At 38.9% G+C, this 24491-nt stretch overlaps 1 protein-coding gene across 9 annotated transcripts in view; it reads left to right on the top strand.

Moving 5' to 3' along the window:
* mpp7a (membrane palmitoylated protein 7a) overlaps positions 1–24491 on the top strand; it is a 429268-nt gene that overhangs the window by 350245 nt on the left and 54532 nt on the right. For all 9 annotated transcript variants that reach the window (XM_043690509.1, XM_043690504.1, XM_043690506.1 and 6 more), the window contains one exon: positions 6246–6416. In XM_043690509.1, coding sequence (XP_043546444.1) covers positions 6246–6416 — 171 coding nt within the window. The remainder of the gene's footprint in view (positions 1–6245; positions 6417–24491) is intronic.

Genomic DNA, 24491 nt, shown 5'->3' with positions numbered 1-24491 from the left:
GGAAGTTTTTGTTGCAAACCTTTCGTCCCTTGGCTAGGCGACATCATCAGTGCTTGGGAGCCTCCTGCGAAGCGCTTCTTTGATGTTTCCTCCGGTGTTTATAGTGGTCTGTCCCTACTGCTTCCGGTTGTCAGTTTCAGCTGTCCGCTGTAGTGGTTGGTATATTGGGTCCAGGTCGATGTGTTTGTTGATGTGTTCATCCACAAACTCCATCAACAAACACATCGACCTGGACCCAATATACTAACCACTACAGTGGACAGCTGAAACTGACAACCGGAAGCGGCAGGGACAGACCATTATAAACACCGGAGGAAACATCAAAGAAGCGCTTCACAGGAGGCTCCCAAGCACTGATGATGTCGCCTAGCCAGGGGACGAAACGTTTGCAACAAAAACTTCCAGCTCGGCGAACAGAACCACAACAACGAGCACCCGAGCTACAAATCTTCGCACAAACTTTGAATTTTAAGAAGGCTCAGGGTGGTCAAGAGGAAATTAAGATCATCGCCATGGCCTTGGCAACTCTAGTCCAATGCTATTGTTTTAAGATTTGTCTTTCACAAAACAACTATTTTAACCAAGATCAAATGTAGAACAGCATGAGCATTATTTAATCTCCAGTAGTTTTTAAATTCTTTGTGCTTCGATTTGCTTATTTTTTACCTTGAGGAAGAGTGGATCATGTCGATTAACTCAGTTCCAGTCCTTATTCAACCTGGCAGCAGGAAATTTTGCAGCAGGAAAATTTACACATCTGACTTTAATTAAATTTGCATATCCAATCAAATAGTTATAATTAACCATCCAATTGATTGTATGGTTTGAATGTAATACAGATGTTACTAAACTACACTGTTATAGTCAATGAACACAAATAAAGATTTCTTTTTCATATAGTAATCACTGTCAACCAAGCCTTCCTTCCTTCAACATTGCAGGTTAATTTCTTCCTTGTATCCCAACTGAGTGCAATTACTATGCATGTCTGATTGCTGCATTTTTTTTTGCCAGCTGGTCACACTCAAATTCTTTTTGGTTGTAAAGTGTAAAACCTAATTATATATGAAAAGCATGCAGATAATAACAGCAGGCCTCACAAATACTAGAACCAAGAAAAATAAAGCTGAATGGTTACCAGGACGCTTTAAGTTGGACAAATTTTACTTTCCTTCGACAAGAATCAATGCCTTTTATAAGACTCATTTAGAAATAAAATTTGTTGGACTTATCAACTGTTTCTGAGTTGTAAAAGTGAATACAAAAGTCTATCAAAGGCTATATGGTTACATTTGGTAAGTTTTGTTTGTGTTATCAAGATTGAAGTAGGGGTGTATGAAATTAAAAGGCAGGGAGAGACCAGCCAGATCATTAAGCTTAACCAACACAAATAGTGGCGACAAGATCACAACAAAAAGCCCCATTCTTTCCACAAATGCAGCCCCACATCACTCTGAGCAGCCATGTAATCTCTGACAGAGCTTAAAATCAAATCCAATATGGAATGTCACTGCTGCCAAATACTTTCATGAGTCCATAAAATGGAGCAGATCAGGGCCATTCAGTCCATCGAGTCTGTTCTGCGTATCAATGACATCATGGCTGACCTGATGATCCTCAACTCCCTTTTTCTGCCTTTTCCCCATAGCCCTGGATTACTTTACTCATTAAAAATTTGTCTATCTTCGCCTGGAGTGCACTTCGCAACCCAACCTCAAAAGCTGTGTGAAAGACCATAAGAAACAGGAAATAGGGCCATTTAGCCCCTCAAGCCTACTCCATCATTCAGTAGGACCTTAGCTAATCTGACACACCTTCCATCCACTTTCGTGACCTTTCCACATAACCCTTGATTTTCCCCAGTAAAATAAGCTGTCTGTGGTGAAGAAGTCCATGAAATTCCTCCTTCTCTCTAAATTGGATGACCCTTTACTCTGAGCTTATGCTGCCAGTGCTAGACATTCCTACAAGGGGGAAAGCAACCTTTTCACATCTACCCTGTCAAGTTTCTGAAAAATCTTGCACATCCTGCTAAGATCTCCTCTCATTCTTCAGTACAGCCCCAAATTATTCAACCTCTTCTCGCAGGACAGCCCCTCCATACCCCAGTATTAACCTCATGAACCTTCTTTTGGTCTCCAAAGGGTCCAAAATTGTTCATAGCATTTTAGCTGGGATCTGACCACTGGTCAATTTTAGCAGGACCTCCCTTAAAGGCAAATATTCTGTTTGCCTTCCCAATTAACTTGTATGCTAGCTTTTTGAGATTTTTGCATGAGGATTCCCAAATCTCTCTGTGCTGTGGCTTTTTTCAACTTTCTTCCATTTAGATAGCATTCAACTCCTCTGTTCTTGCTGTCAAAGTGCATAATCACATATCTTCCCACATTATATTCCATCTTTCAAGTTTTTTGCCCACTTACTTTACCTGTCTTTATCCCTCTGCAGAGTCTTTGTATCGTGCTCACCATTTATTTTATCTATTTGTGTGTCATCTGCAAATTTGACAATAGTACATTCACTTTTCTCAGCCAGGTCATTAATATATATTGCAATTAACTGTGGTCCCAGCACTGATCCCTGTGTTAGACTACAAGCTGCCATCCTGAACATGTCACACTCCCAACTAAACCCAACTCTGTCTTTCATTAGTCAGCCAATTGCCAATATAATACCTCCAATACTTCTCACCTTAAGTAGCCTCATGAGTAGCTCTTTAAAAAATGTTTTCTGAAAATCTAAATGTATTACATCCACTGCATCCCTTTTATTTATTCCACTTGTTAACCTCAAAGTATTCTAATTAATATGTCAGGCACGATAACCCTTCTAGAGCCACGCTGATTCTACTTGATCATATTATGTATTTGTTTTGACATGTTAGTTTCCACACTCTGGATTCAGGTATTCTCGTCAAGACATATATTCATTTTTTCCACCTACACTTTAGAATATACCCATGTTTTTGGTGATTGTGCCCAATATTTGTGTCTGAAATTGGTGAACAGGCCTTAGTAAGCCCATCACCCTTCTGCTTGCTTACTCTAGTTAAACAACACCTTGGTATTAATATTCTCAACCTTGTTTTCAAATCCTTGTGTAATCTTACCCCTCCTACCTTAATACCTCCAGCCCCACAATAAGCTATGTGTGGTCCTCTGATTTCATGTCTCCTCAGCAACCTCGAGTGTAATTGCATCACCATTGTTGGCCAAGCCTTCAGTCGCCAGGGCCCTGCACTCTTCATATCCTCTATGCCCAACCTTTTCAGCTACTACATTTGGCGAATCTATTGAGCATAAACAAGTGACTGATTTCAATTTGGAACCATTTAGCATCATCTTTAGTCATCTGAAATAGAAATGTTGTTCATATTTCCCTTGATTACTCTATAATTTCCTTGCTGTTTACAGTGTTATACTGAACTAATTATATGATGTCAGTACATAGTTACCACATTTCAACTGAACAAAGTACAGTTGTGAGCTTATCATGGTGACAGACAATAGTAGTAAACAGATTGATCCAGTTCAACTCATCAATCAAATTTTGAGCAGCATAGTCATGCCTGGAATAAATGGAATGTAATTTGGAGTTATAATCTATATCAGTAATCAAGTGTATCATACCATCAGAAGAAAAATCTCCCTTTCCTGCTTTTGTGCTGTTTCCATTTCCTGTACTCTGCATGGATTTTCCAAATTAGGTCTAATTTGTGCTGTGGATTTATACTCTTTGAGACTTGGGTTGAAGCTTTCCAGACTTGTTTTCCTAATATCTTCATTGGTTGTCAAATGCAGTAGCGTCAGTCCCATCTGTCTGAGCCAGATTTAGGTCATGATGCTAGAGGTGAAGATACTTCATTTTTAAAATTGTCTACCCAGTCTATTCCTGGATGTTAGTCTTTCTCGTTAATTCTGTTAGGTCATAAATTTGGTGTAACATACCACTCAAGTTTTAATACCTCCCTTCAACGAGCACTAATTTAAATGTATTAGCGACTAAAATAGAACTTGAGTCAAAAGTATGTCTGTATTGGCTTTCATAGAATGTTTTGAGTACTTACTAACTCCCATTAATTGTCAGTAGAAGGTATCACCTAATAATACGAGTGTGTGCATACCATTCCTGATTCTTCTGTTGGATGATGGGTTCTGACTTAAACCTGTAATTATAAAGTTAAGGAACAGATCATCTTCACGTTAACATTCTTTCCTTGATCAGATGCAGGTATATTTGACATATACCATTTATTTCTGTTTATATTTTCCGACAATTAATTTGAATTTCTGCAACATCCATATAACTCAGCCTTATTTTTGGCAGTTTTTATAGTCACTGTATGCAATCCCTCACTCATTTTGATCTTGACTCAAACCAACATCCTCATTTTGTCTATTATGCCTAATTTTGGAACATTCCAAGAGGCTTAAACTTTAGTATAATATTTTTGTAATTTTGACTTAATTATTATATTGCTGCTTCGTACTTGTATTATGAATTTAAGTAGGAAGTGCCCCACACTGGTGCTACTTGTCCATCACTAATTGCTGAATTGTTAAAATTGATTCCAAAACTCTTTGGCTTTGTGACTTATTGAGAACTCTAAGCAACTTCTGTAACTTGTGCCAAAAGCTGTCTAGGTTATGGACTTTTTGCATATGTTTCATTAAATTGAGGTATTATTATATTGTATCTCTGTCTGAATCGTGTTTTTACATAGTTTGTTGTGATAGGGTTAGGTTTAGGGTTATTTGTATAAACAAGTATAAAAAATATATGGTATATCAATATTATCTCTTCTGCAGATTAAACATTTACATTAGATGTGCAATAAAAATGTAGCAAATTTAGAGAATGCTGCAAAATGTAAAGACGATGTGATTCTGTAATTATATATGAAAGCTTACATATCTGGTTGCACATGTTTGCTTTTTGTTTGAAGAGAACTTTTGGGCTAATTAATGTGTGGAATATATAGTCTAGAATAAGTAATGTGTTCGTGTCTCAGCCATCCAGTGTTAGCATTGCAGATTCTAAGTCACTGTAATAACAATCATGTTGAATTGTTTTTACTCTGCCTTGACCATTTACCTTACCTTGAACTTCTGATTGTCACTCCATTCCCACCCCACCATTTCTTGGCCTTGCTGGGTATTTTCTTCCGTTGTGCCAAATTTGTAATAAGAGGCACATATTCAAAATTCATTGCACTTAGCACCAGGTCAGATAGTGGATTAAAGAGACTTTCAGTTTTCAGTGAGAATGTCTAATATGTGAACTTACTGGGCTACACAGTTTCCAATAATTGCATTATCAAAACTACCAATTAGTTCTGATACGATAGAGTAATGTTTATTTTGTTCAAATAAATTCACTCTGACAATGAGTTTCTTTATCTTAGTTGTATGCTCACAGCAAACGTCAAGGTCCTGTCTACAAGAAGAGAATGACATTTGGAGGGTCACTGAAGTCGTTTTTTCTTATTCCTTCATTGCCTTACAGACCTAGCTGGCCATCTGCACAAGAATGTTACATTGTGTTTTTAAAAAAAGGAAAAGAATTATAAAATATTTCTCTTCTAATTAAAAATGTTGCACAAATATCTGTACTGTTTCTGTTTCCTGTTGTCCAAATTCTTATCAGTTCACAATTTATTACAGCAAGGGGAAAAATGTATCGCATGTCACTCACAAGTATTTAACCTTCATACTACGAAGAGTTTTGTCTTGTGTATCCATTCTCCTACTCTTCAACTTATCTTTAAATGTATAAAGCATAGCAACTGAAGTTTAACTACTCGTGGATTTTGCAGTCTTTGTCAGATTATGATTGCATGATGTATATAAAATCCAGGTCATTAATTCTGCAAATAACTCATTATCAAATTTTTTTCTTGATTTTAGTTTTAAAAGTTTTGTTTAAATCCAAACTAAAATGTGTGAAGTGAATTTCAGTTTGCTAACTGCTTCATTTCACTTGGTTGGTAACTTCAGTTTGTATGCTTCAATATGTATGTGAAATTTTTTTAAGGTATATATCTTCCTGCTGTTTGTTTATGGAGGGAAAATGTTCCACAAGCATAGGTTTTTCAGCATTAATTCCAAAGAAAATAAGATTACACTTGGTAGGTTTAATGATAATAGCATAATAATACCTGTTTTATTTCCTTTGTTTTGTGTTGTAACTCTATTAGTTAAGCATTACATTGATTCAGTGTAATAACAGTTTCTAATTCTTTGCAGCTGGTCTCAGAAGAAGTTTTCGACTGAGCAGAAAAGATAGAAAGACTAATAAATCTATGTATGAAAGTAAAAGAAGCGAACAGTACGACACAGCAGATGTACCAACATACGAAGAGGTTGTCTCTTATCAGCATCAACCTAATGAAAAGTACAGACTGGTAGTGCTCGTTGGTAGGTGCTATTTATAACTCGTTCCTTATTTTGTGGCTGGTTTGATAACCTAGTATTGATCAATTAATATAATAAAGTGAGTAGTTTTATTAGCAACTTGTTTTGAGAAATACAGTGCAAATTATTGTGCTGTTTATGATCAGTCGTCTTGAGACTCTCAATCAATCCCAGCAAAGTTCTCACTTGAATGTGTAAACTTTGTTTTTTGAGACATACATCATGCCACAGGGTTCACTTGACCTTCCTGCCACAGCTTTTTAGGCCTTGGGCTAATTCCTGGATGTGTATCTCTGACTTATCTGGTTTGTCCATTTGGATAATGTGCACCTTGATATTCTTATCAAAATTCAAAATTCGTCAACATCCGAAGCCTTTTGGATGGGATAGACATTTTTATTACTGTTTATGTGAGAAAATGCTTCTTGTTTTCAATGTTCAGTGGCTGAATTCTTGTTTTAAGATTGTCAATTTGTTCTGGATTATCCAACCAAAAGGAATAACTCCTCTGTTTCCACCTTGTCGAGTCCATTTATCATTTCAAGTAACTTGATTATATTACCTCTCAAACTTCTGAGCACAAATCAAATTTATGCAACTTTCCTTAAATAAAGTAGCTTACATTTTTAACAAATTTGTTTTAAATTTCCTCATTAGTTACATTTTATATTTACAGTTTCCAGCTTTTTGAATTTGCTATAGATTTAAAAATCGTCTCTTTGTTTACCTTTGCCCTTCAGGCCACCTCTCAGTCTTTTATTTTCGAGAAATAAGATTCCCAGCCTCTTCATCTCTATTATGACCTCTCAGTTCTGGTCTTACCTTAATACATTTTTGTTTGCATCTTCTCCAATAACTCGACATGGTTTATTTTACTGTAGTGATCATAATCTTCCAGTCCTAAAAAGTTAACATGACTTTTCTGACCATAAGACATAGTAGCAGAAATAGGCCATTCAGCACATTGAATCACCACATTTCAGTGAGAAAATGGCTAATCTGATAATCAACTCTACTTTCCTGCCTATTCCACATAACCCTTGCTTTTCTGAATGATTAAAAATCTGTTTTAGTTTTGAGTAAACTTAATGATCCAAACTCAACAGACTTCTGTGGAAAGAAATTCCACAGATTCTCTCCCTCTAAGAGATGAAATTCCTTCTCATCCCATTTTATTTGTGTAATCCATTATTCTGAGATTATGTTGTCTGGTTCTAGACATTCCCACAAGGAAAGCAGCCTTTCCACATCTATCCTTTCAAGTCATAGAGTCATAGAGATGTACAGCATGGAAACAGACCCTTCGGTCCAACCCGTCCATGCCGACCAGATATCCCAACCCAATCGAGTCCCACCTGCCAGCACCCGGCCCATATCCCTCCAAACCCTGCCTGTTCATATACCCATCCAAATGCCTCTTAAATGTTGCAATTGTACCAGCCTCCACCACTTCCACTGACAGCTCATTCCGTACCCGTACCACCCTTTGTGTGAAAATGTTGCCCCTTAGGTCTCTTTTATATCTTTCCCCTCTCACCCTAAACCTATGCCCTCTCGTTCTGGACTCCCTGATTCCAGGGAAAAGACTTTGCCTATTTACCCTATCCATGCCCCTCATAATTTTATAAATCTCATAAGGCCTCCGACGCTCCAAGAAAAACAGCCCCAGCCTGTTCAGCCTCTCCCTATAGCTCAAATCCTCCAACCCTGGCAACATCCTTGTAATTCTTTTCTGAACCCTTTCAAGTTTCACAACATCTTTCCGATAGGAAGGAGACCAGAATTGCACGCAATATTCCAACAGTGGCCTAACCAAAGTCCTGAAGATTCTTGTATGTTTCAATAATGTTGTCTCTCATCCTTCTAAATTTCAATGAGTACAGGTTCAATCTACTTGAACCCTCTTCAGAAGACAGTCTCTCCATAACTGGTGTCAGTCTAGTGAATCTTCTCTGGACTCCGTCCAATGCCAGTTTATCTTTCCTTAGACAAGGGGCCTAATTCGTTTAGAGTATTCCAGCAGAGGTCGGGGTAGTGTCTTGTGTAGTTTTAACAAAACCACCTTTAAGTTTCTTTTAATAAAGGCTAACCTTCCATCTGTCTTCCCTAATACCTGCTGAACGTGGATGTTAGCTTTTTTTTGTGACATTGAATGAGGGCTCCCAAATTCCTCTGTTGTGGTGCTAATCAGTCTTTCTTCATTTAAATAATAATCAACTTCTCATTTTTTCCTGTCAAAGTGGATAACCTCACATCTTCCAAGTTTTTCTTACTTGCCTAGCCTGTCCATTTCTCTCTGCAGACTCTTTATGTCATACTCACCACATGCCTTCCCACCTGTTTTAGTATCTTCTGCAAGCTTGGCTATAACAATTCACTTTTCCCATCCAAGTTACTCATGTATTATGGATAATTGCTTTCTGCTTTCAACTCGGCTCTTCCTTTGAAAATGATCTTATCTTTGTTCTACAATCCCATACAGGCCTTCATTATCTCTCACTTAATTATTTTGGAATCTGTTTGGCAATTAAAGAAGCATTAGGCAAACTTATTATTTTGTTAAAATCTTCCTTTTGTCGTAGCCCGAATTTGATGTTAACCATAATTTTAGAAATTGTATTTCCAGTACCTGGGCCTAAATCACCGATATAAATGGCAAACAAAGCAAGAGCAGGGGCTAACTTTCATCAGGCTCCCCTTCCTGATATCCAGCCTCTGTATCAGACACGAAGTCCTGTGATTGAAGAACATTCCTGGAGGTGACAAATTGGTGCATGCCAAGTGGCAATAGTCTTACCTGCAGTTGTGTTAATACCAGTGCGCTGAAGCCCTGAAGTTATCATCACTTAGCTTCTTAAAAGCCTCAATTCAGGCTTGAAATGTCAACCATTGACTCTCTTTTCGAGAAATTATTTCTGATGGAGGTGGGAAGACAGCGGGCTTCAATTACAACACCACTCCACTCAATTAAGTGCCTTTCCTGTCTCCAAGCTCTCGGCCAGCAAGAGCCAAATATTCTGTGATATTTTGAGTATTTGTAAAAAAACATATTTACCGTACAAGATTATTAGACTCATTAATTCTGCATGACAAAATTATCAGGAGAATTGTTCTATCGAAGTGACTTCTTTCTGAGCAACAGCAAATTTCAGCTTTATTAGGGTCCAAAGAATGATCCTCATTGGGATTTCTGTTCTTTTCTCCTGCAATACTGTAAGGTTGTTTCAGTAATATTCAACTAGAAGAATATCGGACATGCAAATCAGTACACACATTGGAATTTAAGACCAGTCTGAATAATATGTTGATCAAGAAGTGTTGGAGCCAGAAAACCATGCTGGAAAATGTACAGTAGGTACTAACTGTTTTTGGCTCCAGGTGCCTCTGAATTGGCATCGTAGCCGGCCCTGGCTGCTGGAATCCTTTGGAGCTTTTCTGAATTTTTCATGAAGAATTTCAGCTGTAATTACTTGTGTAGGGTAGGTGAGGAGGCAATGCATGCTGCAAGTAAAGGCACCTCCTCCCATGCAACATATTTTAATGCCTTTTTCATATTTTACACACGTTGGAAAGAAGAAGAAAGCTTATTGTCAAATTACTTCTCTCTTCCATAAAATTCTCTTTAAATTTACCAAAGAAAGATGCTGTGCTTTTTGATGATTTTTTAAAAATATATTACAGGTTTATTGAAACACAGAGATTAGTTTTTATTTTGCAACTTAAATAAACTAAGTTTTGGTCAACAACAATATTGTTGATCTGGCCAAATCTCTTATTAGGTAGTAAGGGACTGGGAGAAAACATGCAGGCTAATTTCACCTTTATCTTAAAGACCGAAGAATATATTATGAAACAAAGCAAATTTTGCTGGCAACCATCTTTCCATTGGTAATTTCTTAAGTATTTCCTGTCAACATCTGCTGTGCATCAAGGAAGCCCATTCTGAAGAGGGGTTGAATTCAATTATAGAAAAATCCATCAAAGCATTTTCCCTTTTTTCTGAAGCCTGGAAGGATGCAGTTCTCTGATCCAAGAGTGTAAATGTGTCTGTCTGTGTGTTTCAGAATGACAGGAGCATGCAAGAGACAGAGTCTGTAATTGAAACTGCATTAGATGACTGCTTGTTATATTGCACACTGATGGCATAAGTCAATTTTTTTTTTTAAATCATGCTAAACTATTCTCCAGAAGTGGCATATTATTACTATAACAAGGTTGACTGGAGAATTGTAGCCATATCGCATTGCAGTTTGTAATGAATGATTTGCTTCACACATTCAAAAACACCAGCATCTCCACATCATGTCTATAAATGCTTGACAGTTTAGCTCAAAAATAATTATTTGCTTTAGAGGTTTCTTAGTATTCTAATGTTCCTGGATTTTTATTGTGCCAGGCGTTTCTTCCTTCTCCATTTTTGGAATCCAGTAGAGTAAGAATTGGTGCGATCCAAATAAAAATGCACATGCAAAAACAGAAATTGCTGGACAAACAAGTCTGGCAGCATCCATAGAGTGAAAACACAGTTAATATTTAGAATTCAGTTATCCTCCTTCAGGACTTTACTGAATAAAATACACCCAGTTTGTTTTTAGTGGTACTGAGGATTTTTCTTACTTTGGCAAACCCATCACATTCAACAAGTTGCTCTAAAGTATTATTTATAAGCTAAGTTTATTCAACTAGCTTGCAAAACACTGCCCAGTTGCATTGGTTCTGATAGTTTTTGCTATGCAAATGACAGTGACCAACAAAATCAAGTAAAAACATTTCAAAACCGGTGCAGTTTGGGCAGGATTAAAAATTGTACCCAAAATAAAAAAATTACCCCTCAATATTTTACTCTGGGTTGTTTTTAGAGTTTGTTCTTAAACAAGACTATATTATGCATAGCACACTGGACCTTTATGTCTCAGCATGATATTGTAGTTATTTTAGGGAGTGGACTGAGGGAGAGAAGCGTGACCTGGTTTAGATCAAAAGACAAGTAATTCTCAACAATTTCTGTACCAACTAATAGCAATTCGATTGATTTCCTTGCCATAAATGAGCTTCAAGCTGGCTCAGATTTCTAAGACTATCTATATTGTCCTCAAGTTGTCACATGTTTCAAAGCAGAAACAGAACATCAGGATAAACAGGGTGTTCTTGGGCTGGCAGACTAAGAAGAGGATCAGCACTGAGGCCTCAACTAGTCACAAAATACATTTGTGACTTGAATGAGGGGCATGAATATAAGAATAATTCACAAAGGACCATGGGCATTTCTCTCCATAATGGACAGACAAGCAGAACTTGAAGATAATCACTCCACAAACAAGGGGCATTGAGGGGAGGCAGGCCTGCATGAACTACCATTGTCTGTATGGGGATTGAACCTGCGCTGTTGGCTTTATTCTGCACCACACTCCAGTCATCTGGCCAACAGAGCTTTGCTGATAACACAAGAGCAGGCAGAAAAGTAAGTGATGTGGATGTAAAGAGTTTGCAAACACTAAGTGAGTGCACAGCAACTTGGAAAAGTAGTATTATGTGGGAAATTGTGAAGTTTTCCACTTTGACAGGAAAAACAGAAGTAGAGAATATCATTTAAATGGAAAGAGTTTGCAGAAATCTGTGCTCTAGAGAAATCTGAGTGTCCTAGTACTTGAGTCACAAAAAACTGATTTGCAAGTTGTGTGATTGAGTATGGAAGTGGTTTGATGGCCTTTATTGTAAAAAGGTATGGAGTATAAAAATAGAGAAGAGCCATTACAGCTGTACAAGGCCTTTGTGAGAGTTCATCTGGAGTGCTGCACACAGTTTTGGCTTCCTTACTTAAGGAAGTCATAATTGCATTGGAAGTAGTTCAGAGAAATTTTATTAGGCTTATTCCTGGGGTGAGGTTGTCCTTTGAGAAAAGGTTAGGCAGGTGGGTCCAGTACGCATTGGAGTTTTGAAGAAAAGAACGGGACCTATTGCAACAAAAGAAGATTTTGAGGGTGTGACAGGGTCAATGTTGAAAGGATGTTTCCTGTTGTGGCTTGACCTTGAATTCGGGCATAGTTTAAAAATAAGGCATCTACCACTGGGGACTAGGATGAAGAGGCTTTTTTTCCTCTGAAAGTCATTAGATTTTGAAGTTTTGGTCTTCAGAGAGCACTGGTGGTTGCGTCATTGAAAAGAATCAAGGCTGAATTGGACAGATTTTATTGACAAGGGAGTTGACAGTCATTGGCGCAGGTAGAAAGACCACAACAGATGAGCCATGATTTTATTGAATGACAGTGCAGACTCAAGGGAAATAATGGCCTATTCCTGCTCTATTTCATATGTTCTTGTGAAGTGTCTGCCAAATTGTAGTTTACAGGTCCACAAAAGAGGCAATTGAAGCTTTGTTTCATTACATATCTACGTTTATTTTCTTCAGCAATAGACAGCTGCTCTATTTCCAAATTGTAACTAGTTAGCATTGGACAGGATTTTGTGACACGTGTATTTCATTGAAATACAATTGGTGTATCACACTCGATGAAAACTGGATTCTGTCAATGCTCACGATTTTGGGGATATATATAATTTAGATCTGAGGGCTGAATTCAGAAGTTCAGTTCTAAAGAAGGGTCACTAGACCTGAAACGTAAACTCTGCTTTGCTTTGTCTGCACAGATGCTGCCAGACTCTTGAGTTTTTCCAGCAATTTCTGTTTTTGTATCAATCGATGTTGCACTTCCTCCATAGCCAGAGCATCCTTCCTCAGATAAGGAGACCAACACTGCACACAATTCTCCATCCAGTGCAATTTCAGCAAGATATCCCTGCTCCTGTATCAGAATTCTCTAGCTATGCTTTCTTCACCGCCTGTTGCACTTACATGCTTACTTTCAGCAACATCCACGTCTTCTTGTACCTCCCTCTCTCCCAATCTATCACCCTTCAGATAATCTACATTCCTAGTTTTGCTACCAAAGTGGATAACCTTCCATTTATTCTCATTATACTTTGTCTGCCATTGCATCTCTGCATCTTCCTCACAGTTCACCCTTCCAGCTTTCGTTCTTTTATCTGAATCATTAATATATATTGTGAATAGCTGGAGTTCAAGCACCAATCCCTGTGCTACCCCACTAATCATTGCCTGCCACACAGAAAAAGTCCAGTTTCTTCCTATTGTTTGTTTTCTGTCAGCCGACTAGTTCTCTAGCCATATTAATACACTACCTACAATCGCATGCACTTTGATCTGTTAGTACTATAACCACACCTTGTCTGTGCCGACCAGATATCCTAAATTAATCTATTCCCAATTGCCAGCATTTCACCCATATTTCTCTAAAGTCTTTCTATTCATGTACCCGTCCAGACGCCTTTTAAATGTTGTTATTGTATCAGCCTCAACCATCTCCTCTGGCAGCTCATTCCATACATGCACCACCCTCTGTGTGTAAAAGTTGCTCCTTAGGTCCCTTATAACTCTTGCCCCCCTCACCTTTAATGCATCCCCTTTAATTTTAGACCCGCTACCCTGGGGAAAGGCCCTGGCTATTCACCCTATCCATGCTTCTCCTGATTTTATTAATCTCTACAAGGTCACCCCTCAGCCTCAGACACTCCAGGGCAAACAGCCCCAGCCTATTCAGCCTCTCGCTATAGCTCAAACCCTCCAACCTTGGCAACATCCTTTTAAATCTTATCTGAACCCTTTCAAGTTTTACAACATCCTTCCTAAAGCAGGAGACTAGAATTGAATACATGTCAACATAGATCATAAAATATAGTGTAAACTTTCATGCTGCAATGCCATTGCTGCTTTGCACTGTACACAAATCCTTGTTGCAAAAACAAAATCAGGCCTTTTTCTTCAGCTAATTTTTTAACCTTTCTATATTCGGCCAACCTCATCCCTGCTTAAGTAGTCCATTAATTGGCTGTTTAAGGGCCTCAGTGGTAGTCCGTGACTGTTCTTCGAGGGGAAAGAATTCAGGCATGCTATCATCTCACCAAATTATCTGCGCTTCTTGCCTCTGCACTCACCACCAAAGAGAGCAGAAGATTTAACCTGCAGCATCTATTGCAACTGTGGTGTCATGCTAAAAGGTTTAGGGATGATTTTACAGTCTTATACTCCCTGTTTGTAAGAATTCTATCTTGGAATTTTCCTTGGCTCAATCATATTGTAATAAGCATTATTCTAGTTTGTTCAATTAATTAGCAAAAAATTTCCAAGCAGTCTTCTGATGAATCTTTAAAATTTCAGTGATGCTGTACAGAAATATCATTGTATAGTCAATTAATCATTCTTTTGGAGAGTTTTGAGAACCTGTAAGTTTGATTTATAATACTAGGCGCAAAAGAGCAGATTAATTTAAGTTAAAATAAACAGATTGATCCTCTTGTTTGGTTTCCTACAAGTTAACCACCCACTAGCAACTTAAGGCTGACGTTCATGCTTGTAAAGCTATCTAGTAACATGCCTGAAAGGGACATACATTCTTACTGGCTTCACCAGATTTGAACACTGACTTCACCAGGTTGCGTTGAACTCCCTTAACGAAGTTAGATTATTGTGGATTGTTTTAAAAATCATGGATTTTGACAATGGGCGAAATCAAAGGTTAATTGGATTCTAAAACCGGTTTTAAATTTATGATGAATGTGGAAACCTGTTATAATGCAGTGGGTTTAAAATATTGTACCACCCAGTTATCTTGAATCTCTTTATGTTGGAATAAAATTATTTTGACAAAAAGATGAGGTCTCTGTTTTAGGTCTGTACCTTAGTGCCAAATATTTGCCATCTATACTGACATGACACATTATGGACAATATTTTATATATGCCTAACATAATTAAAGGAATCTTTGGTGACAATTGAAAGGTATCTTTGAAAGAGAATGAGCCACAGTACCTGTCCCTCCCTGTCTTAAGAAAGGGAGTTGAACTGAAATTCTCAACTAGAAATGTTAACTCTGTTGCTATTTCCTCAGGTGCTGGTAGACCTGCTAGAGTTTTTCCAGCATTGTCTGTTCCTACTTCAGATTTTCAGCATTTGTAGTATTATGCTTTTATTTGAACTGAAATTCTCAGTGGCTAGCATCATAGGAAACTAGACATCTGCTTATGTGAATAGCATTAGAATGGTTCTCAACATCTTTCACATGAAAAGGTAGACTGTATAAGACTGAATGTAGTTTCAATGCTGTCAGGTTCTTTTTTTTTGAACAGCACTCAAAAAAGCTACTCCTGTCCAAGTACCTTGGAAGTATATCTCTCTTTCCATTCAAGCTAGTTTTTTTCTTTGCTATTAGTTGAGGGAGATTTATTTATAGTTTGATTATATTCTAACTTAAGTTCTTTCTGCATCTTCCATACACCGCAATCGACCCTTTTAGCTTTCAGTGTTTCTGACCAGAGAAAGTAACTTTAATTTTTTTGAAAACAAAGCAAGTTGTTGGGGAAGTCAGTTCCTGTTGCAGTGATGTACAATCTGCTCCTTACATTCCACCCCAAATATAATATTACTCCTGAAAAACTACCAACACCGTGATATTGCTACAAAGAAGAGGCGAGGAAAGAAATTGGTCCAGACATCTAAAGAATAGGAAGAAATCAAAGGTTCCCAGCTGGATCCTAAGCCAAATGGTATGTTAAATGCCAGATGTTAAATGTGAGTTAGACAGAGTCCAGGCATATTGTTTTCTAGTCAGAGTTTACACTCCACAAATTCCAATAAGCTGAATAACTTGTTGCCTGTGTATGTGGATATTTTATAAGCAACCTGTTCAGACATGTTATGATGTACCTCTAGAATAGATTGGACTTGAACCTGAGCGTTCTGGCTCAAAGGTAGAGGCACTGCCACTGCATCACCCAACATACATTTGCTATGTATCGTTGTCAACTGATTAACTCTGGTTGCCAGATGTAGAAAACATAAAATGATTATTTTTCCGTTTTCCCACACATTTAAATGTGTAGCCACCACCTCATTTAAATGCCTCATTAAGGGCAGACCGTCAATAAGCCATGACAGTGTCCTTTGGTATTTCTTGTACATCTTACACTTGTAACTTAACTCCTCTATGAGGTTATTGAATCCCTCATCTCTTATTACTGCATCCTTGTCATTAAAAAAAAATACTTTTGGTGGATGGATGTGCAAATTGCCTAAGCTGTTTAATATGATTGACTTGTCTTCTAAATTTCTGCCCCTTGGTGTCAGGTGTAGTGCACATTGAAGAAGGTTACCTCAGTGTACAACAGGATCTTGATCAGATGGGCCAATGGGCTGAGGAGTGGCAGATGGAGCTGAATTTAAATAAATATGAGGTGCTACATTTTGGAAAGGCAAATCAGGGGCAGAACTTACGCACTTAATGATAAGGTCCTAAGGAGTGTTGCTGAACAAAGAGACCTTGAAGTGCAGGTTCATACTTCCTTGAAAGTGGTATCGCAGGTAGATAGGTGAGGGAAGAAGGCATTTGGTATTCTTGCCTTTATTGGTCAGTGCGTTGAGTATAGGAATTGGGAGATCATGTTGTGGCTGTACAGGACATTGGTTCGGCCACTATTAGAATACTGCATGTAATTGTGGGCTCCCTGCTATAGGATGGATGTTGTGATGTTGTAAAACTTGAAAGGATTCAGAAAAGATTTACAACATTGTTGCCAAGGATGGAGGATTTGAGCTATAGGGAGACGCTGAATAGGCTGGGGCTGTTTTCCCTGGAGCATCGGGGGCTTAGGGGTGACCTTTATAGAGATTTATAAAATCAGGACGAACATGGATAGAGTAAATAGACAAGATCTTTTCCCAGGGGTGGAGGAGTCCAAAACTACAGGGCATAGGTTTAAGGTCAGAGGTGAAAGATTTAAAAGGGACCTAATGGGCAATCTTTTCATGCAAAGCGTGGTGCATGTTTGGAATGAGCTGCCAGAAAATGTGGTGGACTCTGGTACAATTACAACATTTAAGAGCACCTGGATGGGTATATGAATGGGAAGGGTTTAGAGGAATATGGGCCGAAAGCTGGCAAATTTGACTGTATTTATGTAGGGCATCTAGTTGGACGAATTAGACCGAAAGGTCTGTTTCTGGGCTGTATATCTCTATGACTGTGATCTGCGTTAAATGAATGCAATAGTGCCATGATTGTGTACATTGCAATTTCATAGATTTTCCAGGCACAAGAGCTTTGTGGTTTCCATGTGCAGTTTCATCTGCACTTTTCTCATGCATGGTCTACAACAGCAGTACTTTACTGGATACTGTGTCTGTGCTCGTAAATGATTGATTCTCATTATTTTATAAGGAGTAAATACACTATTTAAAGACTATCTTCCCATAATCTTCAACTAACAGAACTCTAAAATTCTTTAACTTTGTTCTGACTCGGAGTCAAAGTAGCAATTTAGCAAATCTATTCCTTGCACTAAACGTTCCGCTGCTGTCTAATATTGCCCAAAGCTCCTCCTGACCAGTACAATGTGCTCTCTTTGATCTATATACCCAAGCTCTTCTTTAAAATCTTCCTTTTCATATGTAGTTTTGAATACCCTATTATAATGTTTGGGAGGTTCATCGTGTAAAGGTATTTTGAATCACATGTAAACCATCAATTGACCATGGGCATTTATGATATGTAGTTGTTTAAACCTTAAATTCTCTTTGTTTCTGAGACTTGCTAAAAGCCCTCTGTTCTCAGTTATCTTAGTAAAATGCTTTTTTTATGCCATCACCTGTGAATTGTAACTAGATGGTCTCACCAGCAGATTAGCATTTTATCTTCTATTTGCTGTTGCCTGGTCAACTGCACACCTGTGCCATGGAAGCTGGTGGAAAGGATTGCTTTTCAAGGACATGTTTCTGACATTTGTTCTAGCAATGTGTATATCTGTCTGCAAATGTCAGTCTTTTCAAAAGTAGAAATCTGCCAAAATCTGAAATATTAGCACAGTCTAATGACCTAAATGTCAGCACATACTGGGGCATTTTCAACTGTAGTTTTGTATATAATCTACTAAAGTCCAACTGTACTCGTCTATGGACCACACCCCAGTTATTAAGTCATGTTTTCGATAAATTTCATCCGTGAAAGTTAATAATTTATCTAAACCTTCATCACTTTCCAAAACATCAGGTTCCAATTCTGAAAAAAACGTTGCTACTCATTTTGTTTTTGTGGTAGTGCAAGTGCCAAGGCTATTCCATCTTTCCTCTCGGTAAGAAGTAACCCAAGTCCACATGTTTATATTATTCTTCCAAAGGTCATAAAGTTTGCATTCATAAAGTGGGTAGGCAATCATAATCGAATCACTTGCATTCAGATTCAGCTTTTGTTTCTGATCGTCTCTCTGAATCTTTCTTTAGTTAAAATAATGTTTAACTTTCAATCTTTGACATAGAAACAGCTAACCCATTCTCTGCTACCAACATTATATACCAGAGAATACATGCTGGTTATGTAGCATCTTGTATCACCACTGCCCTGTCCCTTATTTCCCCAAAATGCAGAATGCACCCTTTAACTCTGAACTGCAGTACAAATTCCAGTCAGGCCCATCCATGGAGACCAAGACGAAAGCTCATGAACTGACAACCCTGGGAAGACAAAATACACGAATGCCACAAGACATTACTACTCAAATCAACACCAGAGATCATCCCACTTAATCATTTCACAATTCGGCAAAGAGAATTCTCACACACACACACACACACACACACACACATTGTCTTTATTGTATCTCAGAATGTGGGCTTTGCTTGCAACTCCAGTATTTATTATCCACATATAGTTGCCAGTGAAGATGTTGAATAGCCTGCGATGTCACTTCAGAAGACCAGTTTAAAATGAACAATTTTGGGTGGAAATTTTTCTTCTTCAGTTATGTTTTGTTAAGTGAGATTCATGGTGCTCAGTTACCATGGCTCAGAGTGACTTTTCTTCTACTCTTCACTTTGTTAATAATGCATCCAGGCTCTTGGGTGCCTTTCTCAGGCATCGTGTGTCCGATAGTTGGAAGTGCTCCCCATTGCTGGGACACTCTAGCATTTTGTGAGGCTGGTGCCATATTTAAAACCCATCTGCACACCATTCAGACACTGCAAGCCAGGAACTGCCCTTCACACTCTGCTTTACCATAATCACAGAGGACATAGCCCAAAGGAAAGGAAGAGCTGCTCCCTGTTTTGGGGTCAGGAATCGGGAGGTCAGGGTGGTGCAAAGCAGGGTATCCTTTTTTCCCTGCAGACCCTCAAAGGAGGTCACACCACCTGGAAATAAATTGCAGCAGGGGTCCATGATTTGAATGTTGGCAGTAGAGTTTGTAGGGAACTTTTTTCAGAACAGTATTTGCTTCATGGCTGGGACAAGCATTTGACAAGCTGCCAAATACCCACTCTGATTTACTAGTCAGGAATTCGCAATGTCTAGCTCCTCGGGGAAAAGCAAGAATTGGAAGTGCCATTAATTAAGGGAGATGGGCCTTTAATATGATGCAAACACATTTGTTGCCCAGTGGTGAGATTTTGAAGTTGTCAGTTAAAATTTGAGAGTAAAATTACAAATCATGCTTCAGTGTGAAAATTCTGATTTACTCCTTCTTTGTGAGTTCCCCACCTTTTTTGTAATTGCTCACACCGCACCAGGGAGGGGGGAGCTTCTGCCCAATAAAATGTGACTGGACGAACACTCATTTTCTAAAGTGTTGATTACCAGTTGTTAATTTCTCGATTTGAGAAAAATTCACTTCATTGTTTCAAACTGCTCTGTGGCACGTTCTCTTGATTATTAGTCCAGTAACATAAGCCCTCAACTACTCTGCCTGCAAATATTTCCCAATGAAAACGTTCTCAAAAAATCTTTTGAATATATTTATGAATGTTTTCATTGGGAAATGTACAAAAAAAATTATGTTTTTCTTTAGTCTATGTATTGCTGTGGGGCAGCAGTAAATGCACATTCCTGATCCCCCTTCCTTTTACCCTTGACCCTGTTTCCCCGATGACATGTGGTTTGTGTTAAATACAATCGGATCACTCACAGTTGACACCTTCATGACGTAGAATATTCTTAGATCAGCGTGTGACCGGTGAAAATGAGGTTCCTCTGCCCAGAATAACTTACTCATAACATTTATTTTGAAACAAATGCTAAGATTAAACCACATTACTAGTAGATAACTTGTCAGGTATGATAAAATATTAGATTTCTTTTTTAAGGACTTAATTTCAAATAATCAGCACGTTGACATTTAAATTTGGTTCTTTGGTAGACAAGTTTCCCTTATTCTCACCCAAACATTAAATGAAGCATTTTACAGCAATTGAGTTCTAGCCCATTCCCATCGAAATGTACCTTATATGAAAGAATCAACACTAGCTGTGCTAAAGCTTAATTGTCCATAACCTGTTGCTTTTCCAGTTCACTAAAGAATGTGTAATAGCAGATAACAGCAATGGGAATCAAGTAATTTTAAACTGCAGTGAGAATTATTGTTGCTGTTACATATTTCAGGTTGTTTTTTCTTATAATGTGACAAGAAAATTTGTATCCTGCTCTTACAGGTTTCCTTGGCTCTATAATTACCCTGAAATGAAAGCATAAAGTGTTGCAGAGAATGTCAACAGGTCTGGCAGCATCTGTGGAGAGAAAAACAGAGCTAATATTTTAAGTCCATCTTGTTTAATCTTCCCCAGATGCTGCCAAACCTGTTGAGTTTCTCCTGTACTTTGTTTTTATTTCAGATCTCCAGCAACTGCAATACTTTGCTTTTATTCTCTAATTATCCTGGTATACCAGCTAAGAAGTGCTTAATGCATTTGTCAGAAATTTTTCTCGATACTATTTTTGGAGGGCCAGTGGCACCCCCTTTTTTTTTAAAAGAAAAGCAAGTAGATGACTCCATTAGAATAAGAGAGAATAATTTCAAGCAAATGAATTGAACATTCATGTTCTAATATCACATTTCAGGCAATGTAAAATACTTCAAATGTGGCCTGACTAATGTCATGCTTTTCAATGCCTTTATGCCCAAATCTTCAAGGGAAAACCTTCAAAATTCTACTTGCCTTTTTCTGAAATTTTCTACGTGCTCACCTACCTCTTAAAGGAACTACAACCTCAGGGTTCACGAACTCTGTGATCATTTAAGATGTGTAACCAAGTCATTCTTGGATTTTAGAATTTTCTGGGTTATGAAATGATGTTAGGATGCCGAACCACAGTGCTGTGAACAGAAAAACACTTTTGTTACAAATATTTACCTGATATAAAAAAGTGGTACATAATAGAGCAGCAATCAGAACTGCTACTTGCCCACATATTGTATCTTCTATCTTTCCCTTTCCAAAGCACCACAATAAATAGAACATTACAGCACAGTACAGGCCCTCCGGCCCTCAATGTTGCGCCGACCTGTGGAACCAGTCTGAGGCCCATCTATCCTATACTGTTCCATTTTCGTCCATATGTTTATCCAATGAACCTTTAAATGCCCTTAAAGTTGACGAGTCTATGACTGTTGCAGGCAGGGCATTCAATGTCCCGACTATTCTGAGTAAAGAAACTACCTCTGACATCTGTCCTTTGTCTATCACCCCTCAATTTAAAGCTATGTCCCCTCGTGTTAGCTGTCACCATCCGAGGAAAAAGACTCTCACTGTCCACTCTATCTAACCCTCTGATTATCTTCTATGTCTCAATTAAGGCTTCTCTCAACATCTTTCTCTCTAACAAAAACAGCCTCAAATCCCTCAGCCTTTCCTCACAAGACCTTCCCTCCATACCAGGAGAAAGTGAGGTCTGCAGATGCTGGAGATCAGAGCTGAAAATGTGTTGCTGGAAAAGCGCAGCAGGTCAGGCAGCATCCAGGGAACAGGAGAATCGACGTTTCGGGCCTAGGCCCTTCTTCCTGAAGAAGGGCTTAGGCCCGAAACGTCGATTCTCTTGTTCCCTGGAAGCTGCCTGACCTGCTGCGCTTTTCCAGCAACACATTTTCAGCTCTTCCCTCCATACCAGGCAACATCCTAGTAATTGAGCGGCACGGTGGCTCAGTGGTTAGCACTGCTGCCTCACTGTGCCAGGGACCCGGGTTCAATTCCTGGCTCGGACAACTGTCTGTGTGGAGTTTGCACATTCTCCCCGATCTGTGTGGGTTTCCTCCGGGTGCTCCGGTTTCCTCCCACAGTCCGAAGATGTGCAGGTTAGGTGAATTGGCCATGCTAAATTGCCCATAGTGTTAGGTGCATTAGTCAGGGATGAACGTAGGGGAATGGGTCTGGGTGGGTTGCTCTTCAGAGGGTCGGTGTGGACTTGTTGGGCCGAAGGGTCTGTTTCCACACTGGAGGGAATCTAATCTAAAAATCTCCACTGAACCCTTTCCAATGCTTCCACATCCATTCTATAATGCAGCGACCAGAACAGTATGCAATATTCCAAGTGTGGCCGCACCAGAGTTTTGAATAGATGCAACGTGACCTCATAGCTCCGAAACTCAATCCCTCTACCAATAAAAGTTAACACACCATATGCCTTCTTAACAACCCTGTCAACCTGGGTGGCAACATTCAGGGATCTATGTACATGGACATTGAGATCTCTCTGCTCATCCACACTGCCAAGAATCTTACCATTTATCCAGTACTCTTTATTCCTGTTGCTCCTTCCAAAGTGAATCACTTCACATTTTTATGCATTAATCTCCATTTGCCACCTCTCAACCCAGTTCTGCAGCCTGCAACCTATGCCCTTCTGTAACCTGCAACCTTTGGCACTGTCCACAACTTAATCGATCTTAGTGTCATCCACAAATTTAACAACACGTCCTTCTACGCCCTCAACCAGGTCATTTATAAAAATGACAAACAAATTTTTGTAGTACACAACTAGTAACTGAACTCCAGGATGAACATTTCCCATCAACCACCACCCTCTGTCTTCTTTCAGCTAGCCAATTTCTGATCCAAACTACTGAATCACCCTCAACCCCATACCTCCGCATTTTGTGCAATAGCCTACCATGGGGGACCTTATCAAATTTCTTACTGAAATCCATATACACCACATCAACCACTTTACCCTCATCCACCTGTTTGATCACCTTCTCAAAGAACTCATTAAGGTTTGTGAGACATGACCTATCCTTCACAAAACTATGTTGACTATCCCTAATCAACATTCATTTCTACATGATTATAAATCCTATCTCTTATAACCTTTCCCAAAATTTTACCCACAACCAAAGTAAGGCTCACTGGTCTGTAATTACCAGGGTTGACTCTACTCCACCCTTGAACAAGGTGACAGCATTTGCTATCCTCCAGTCTTCTGACATTATTCCTGTAGACGATGACATAAAGATCAAAGCCAAAGGCTCTACAATCTCCTCCCTGGCTTCCCAGAGAATCCTCTGATAAGTCCCATCTATCCCAAGGGTCTTACCTATTTTAATAGAACATAAAACATTACAGCACAGTACAGGCCCTTCAGCCCTCGATGTTGCGCCGCCCTGTCATACTAATCTGAAGCTCATCCCACTTATACAATTCCATGTATGTCCATATGCCTGTCCAATGACAACTTAAATGCACTTAAACTTGGGGAATCTACTACCGTTGCAGGCAAAGCATTCCATACCCTTACTACTATCTGAGTAAAGAAACTACCTCTGACATCTGCCTTATACCTATCTCCCCTCACTTTAAAGTTGTGTCCCCTCGTGTTTGCTGTTCCCATACTTGGAAAAAGGCTCTCCTTGTCCATCCTATCTAACCCTCTGATTATCTTGTATGTCTCCATTAAGTCACCTTTCAACCTTCTTCTCTCTAACGAGAACAGCCTCAAGGCTCTCAGCCTTTTCTCGTAAGACATTCCTTCCATACCAGGCAACATCCTAGTAAATCTCCTCTGTACCCTTTCCAAAGCTTCCACATCCTTATAATGCGGTGACCAGAAATGTACACAATACTCCAAGTGTAGCCGTAACAGAGCTTTGTACAGGTGCAGCATAACCTCCTGGTTCCGGAACTCAATCCCTCTATTAATAAATGCCAAAACACTGTATGCCTTCTTAACAACCCTGTCAATCTGGGTGGCA

The sequence above is a fragment of the Chiloscyllium plagiosum genome, chromosome 5 (assembly GCF_004010195.1).
Source record: "Chiloscyllium plagiosum isolate BGI_BamShark_2017 chromosome 5, ASM401019v2, whole genome shotgun sequence".
NCBI lineage: Eukaryota > Metazoa > Chordata > Chondrichthyes > Orectolobiformes > Hemiscylliidae > Chiloscyllium > Chiloscyllium plagiosum.
The sequence above is the reverse complement of the archived record's forward strand: the minus strand, read 5'-3'. Positions and strand labels throughout refer to the sequence as shown.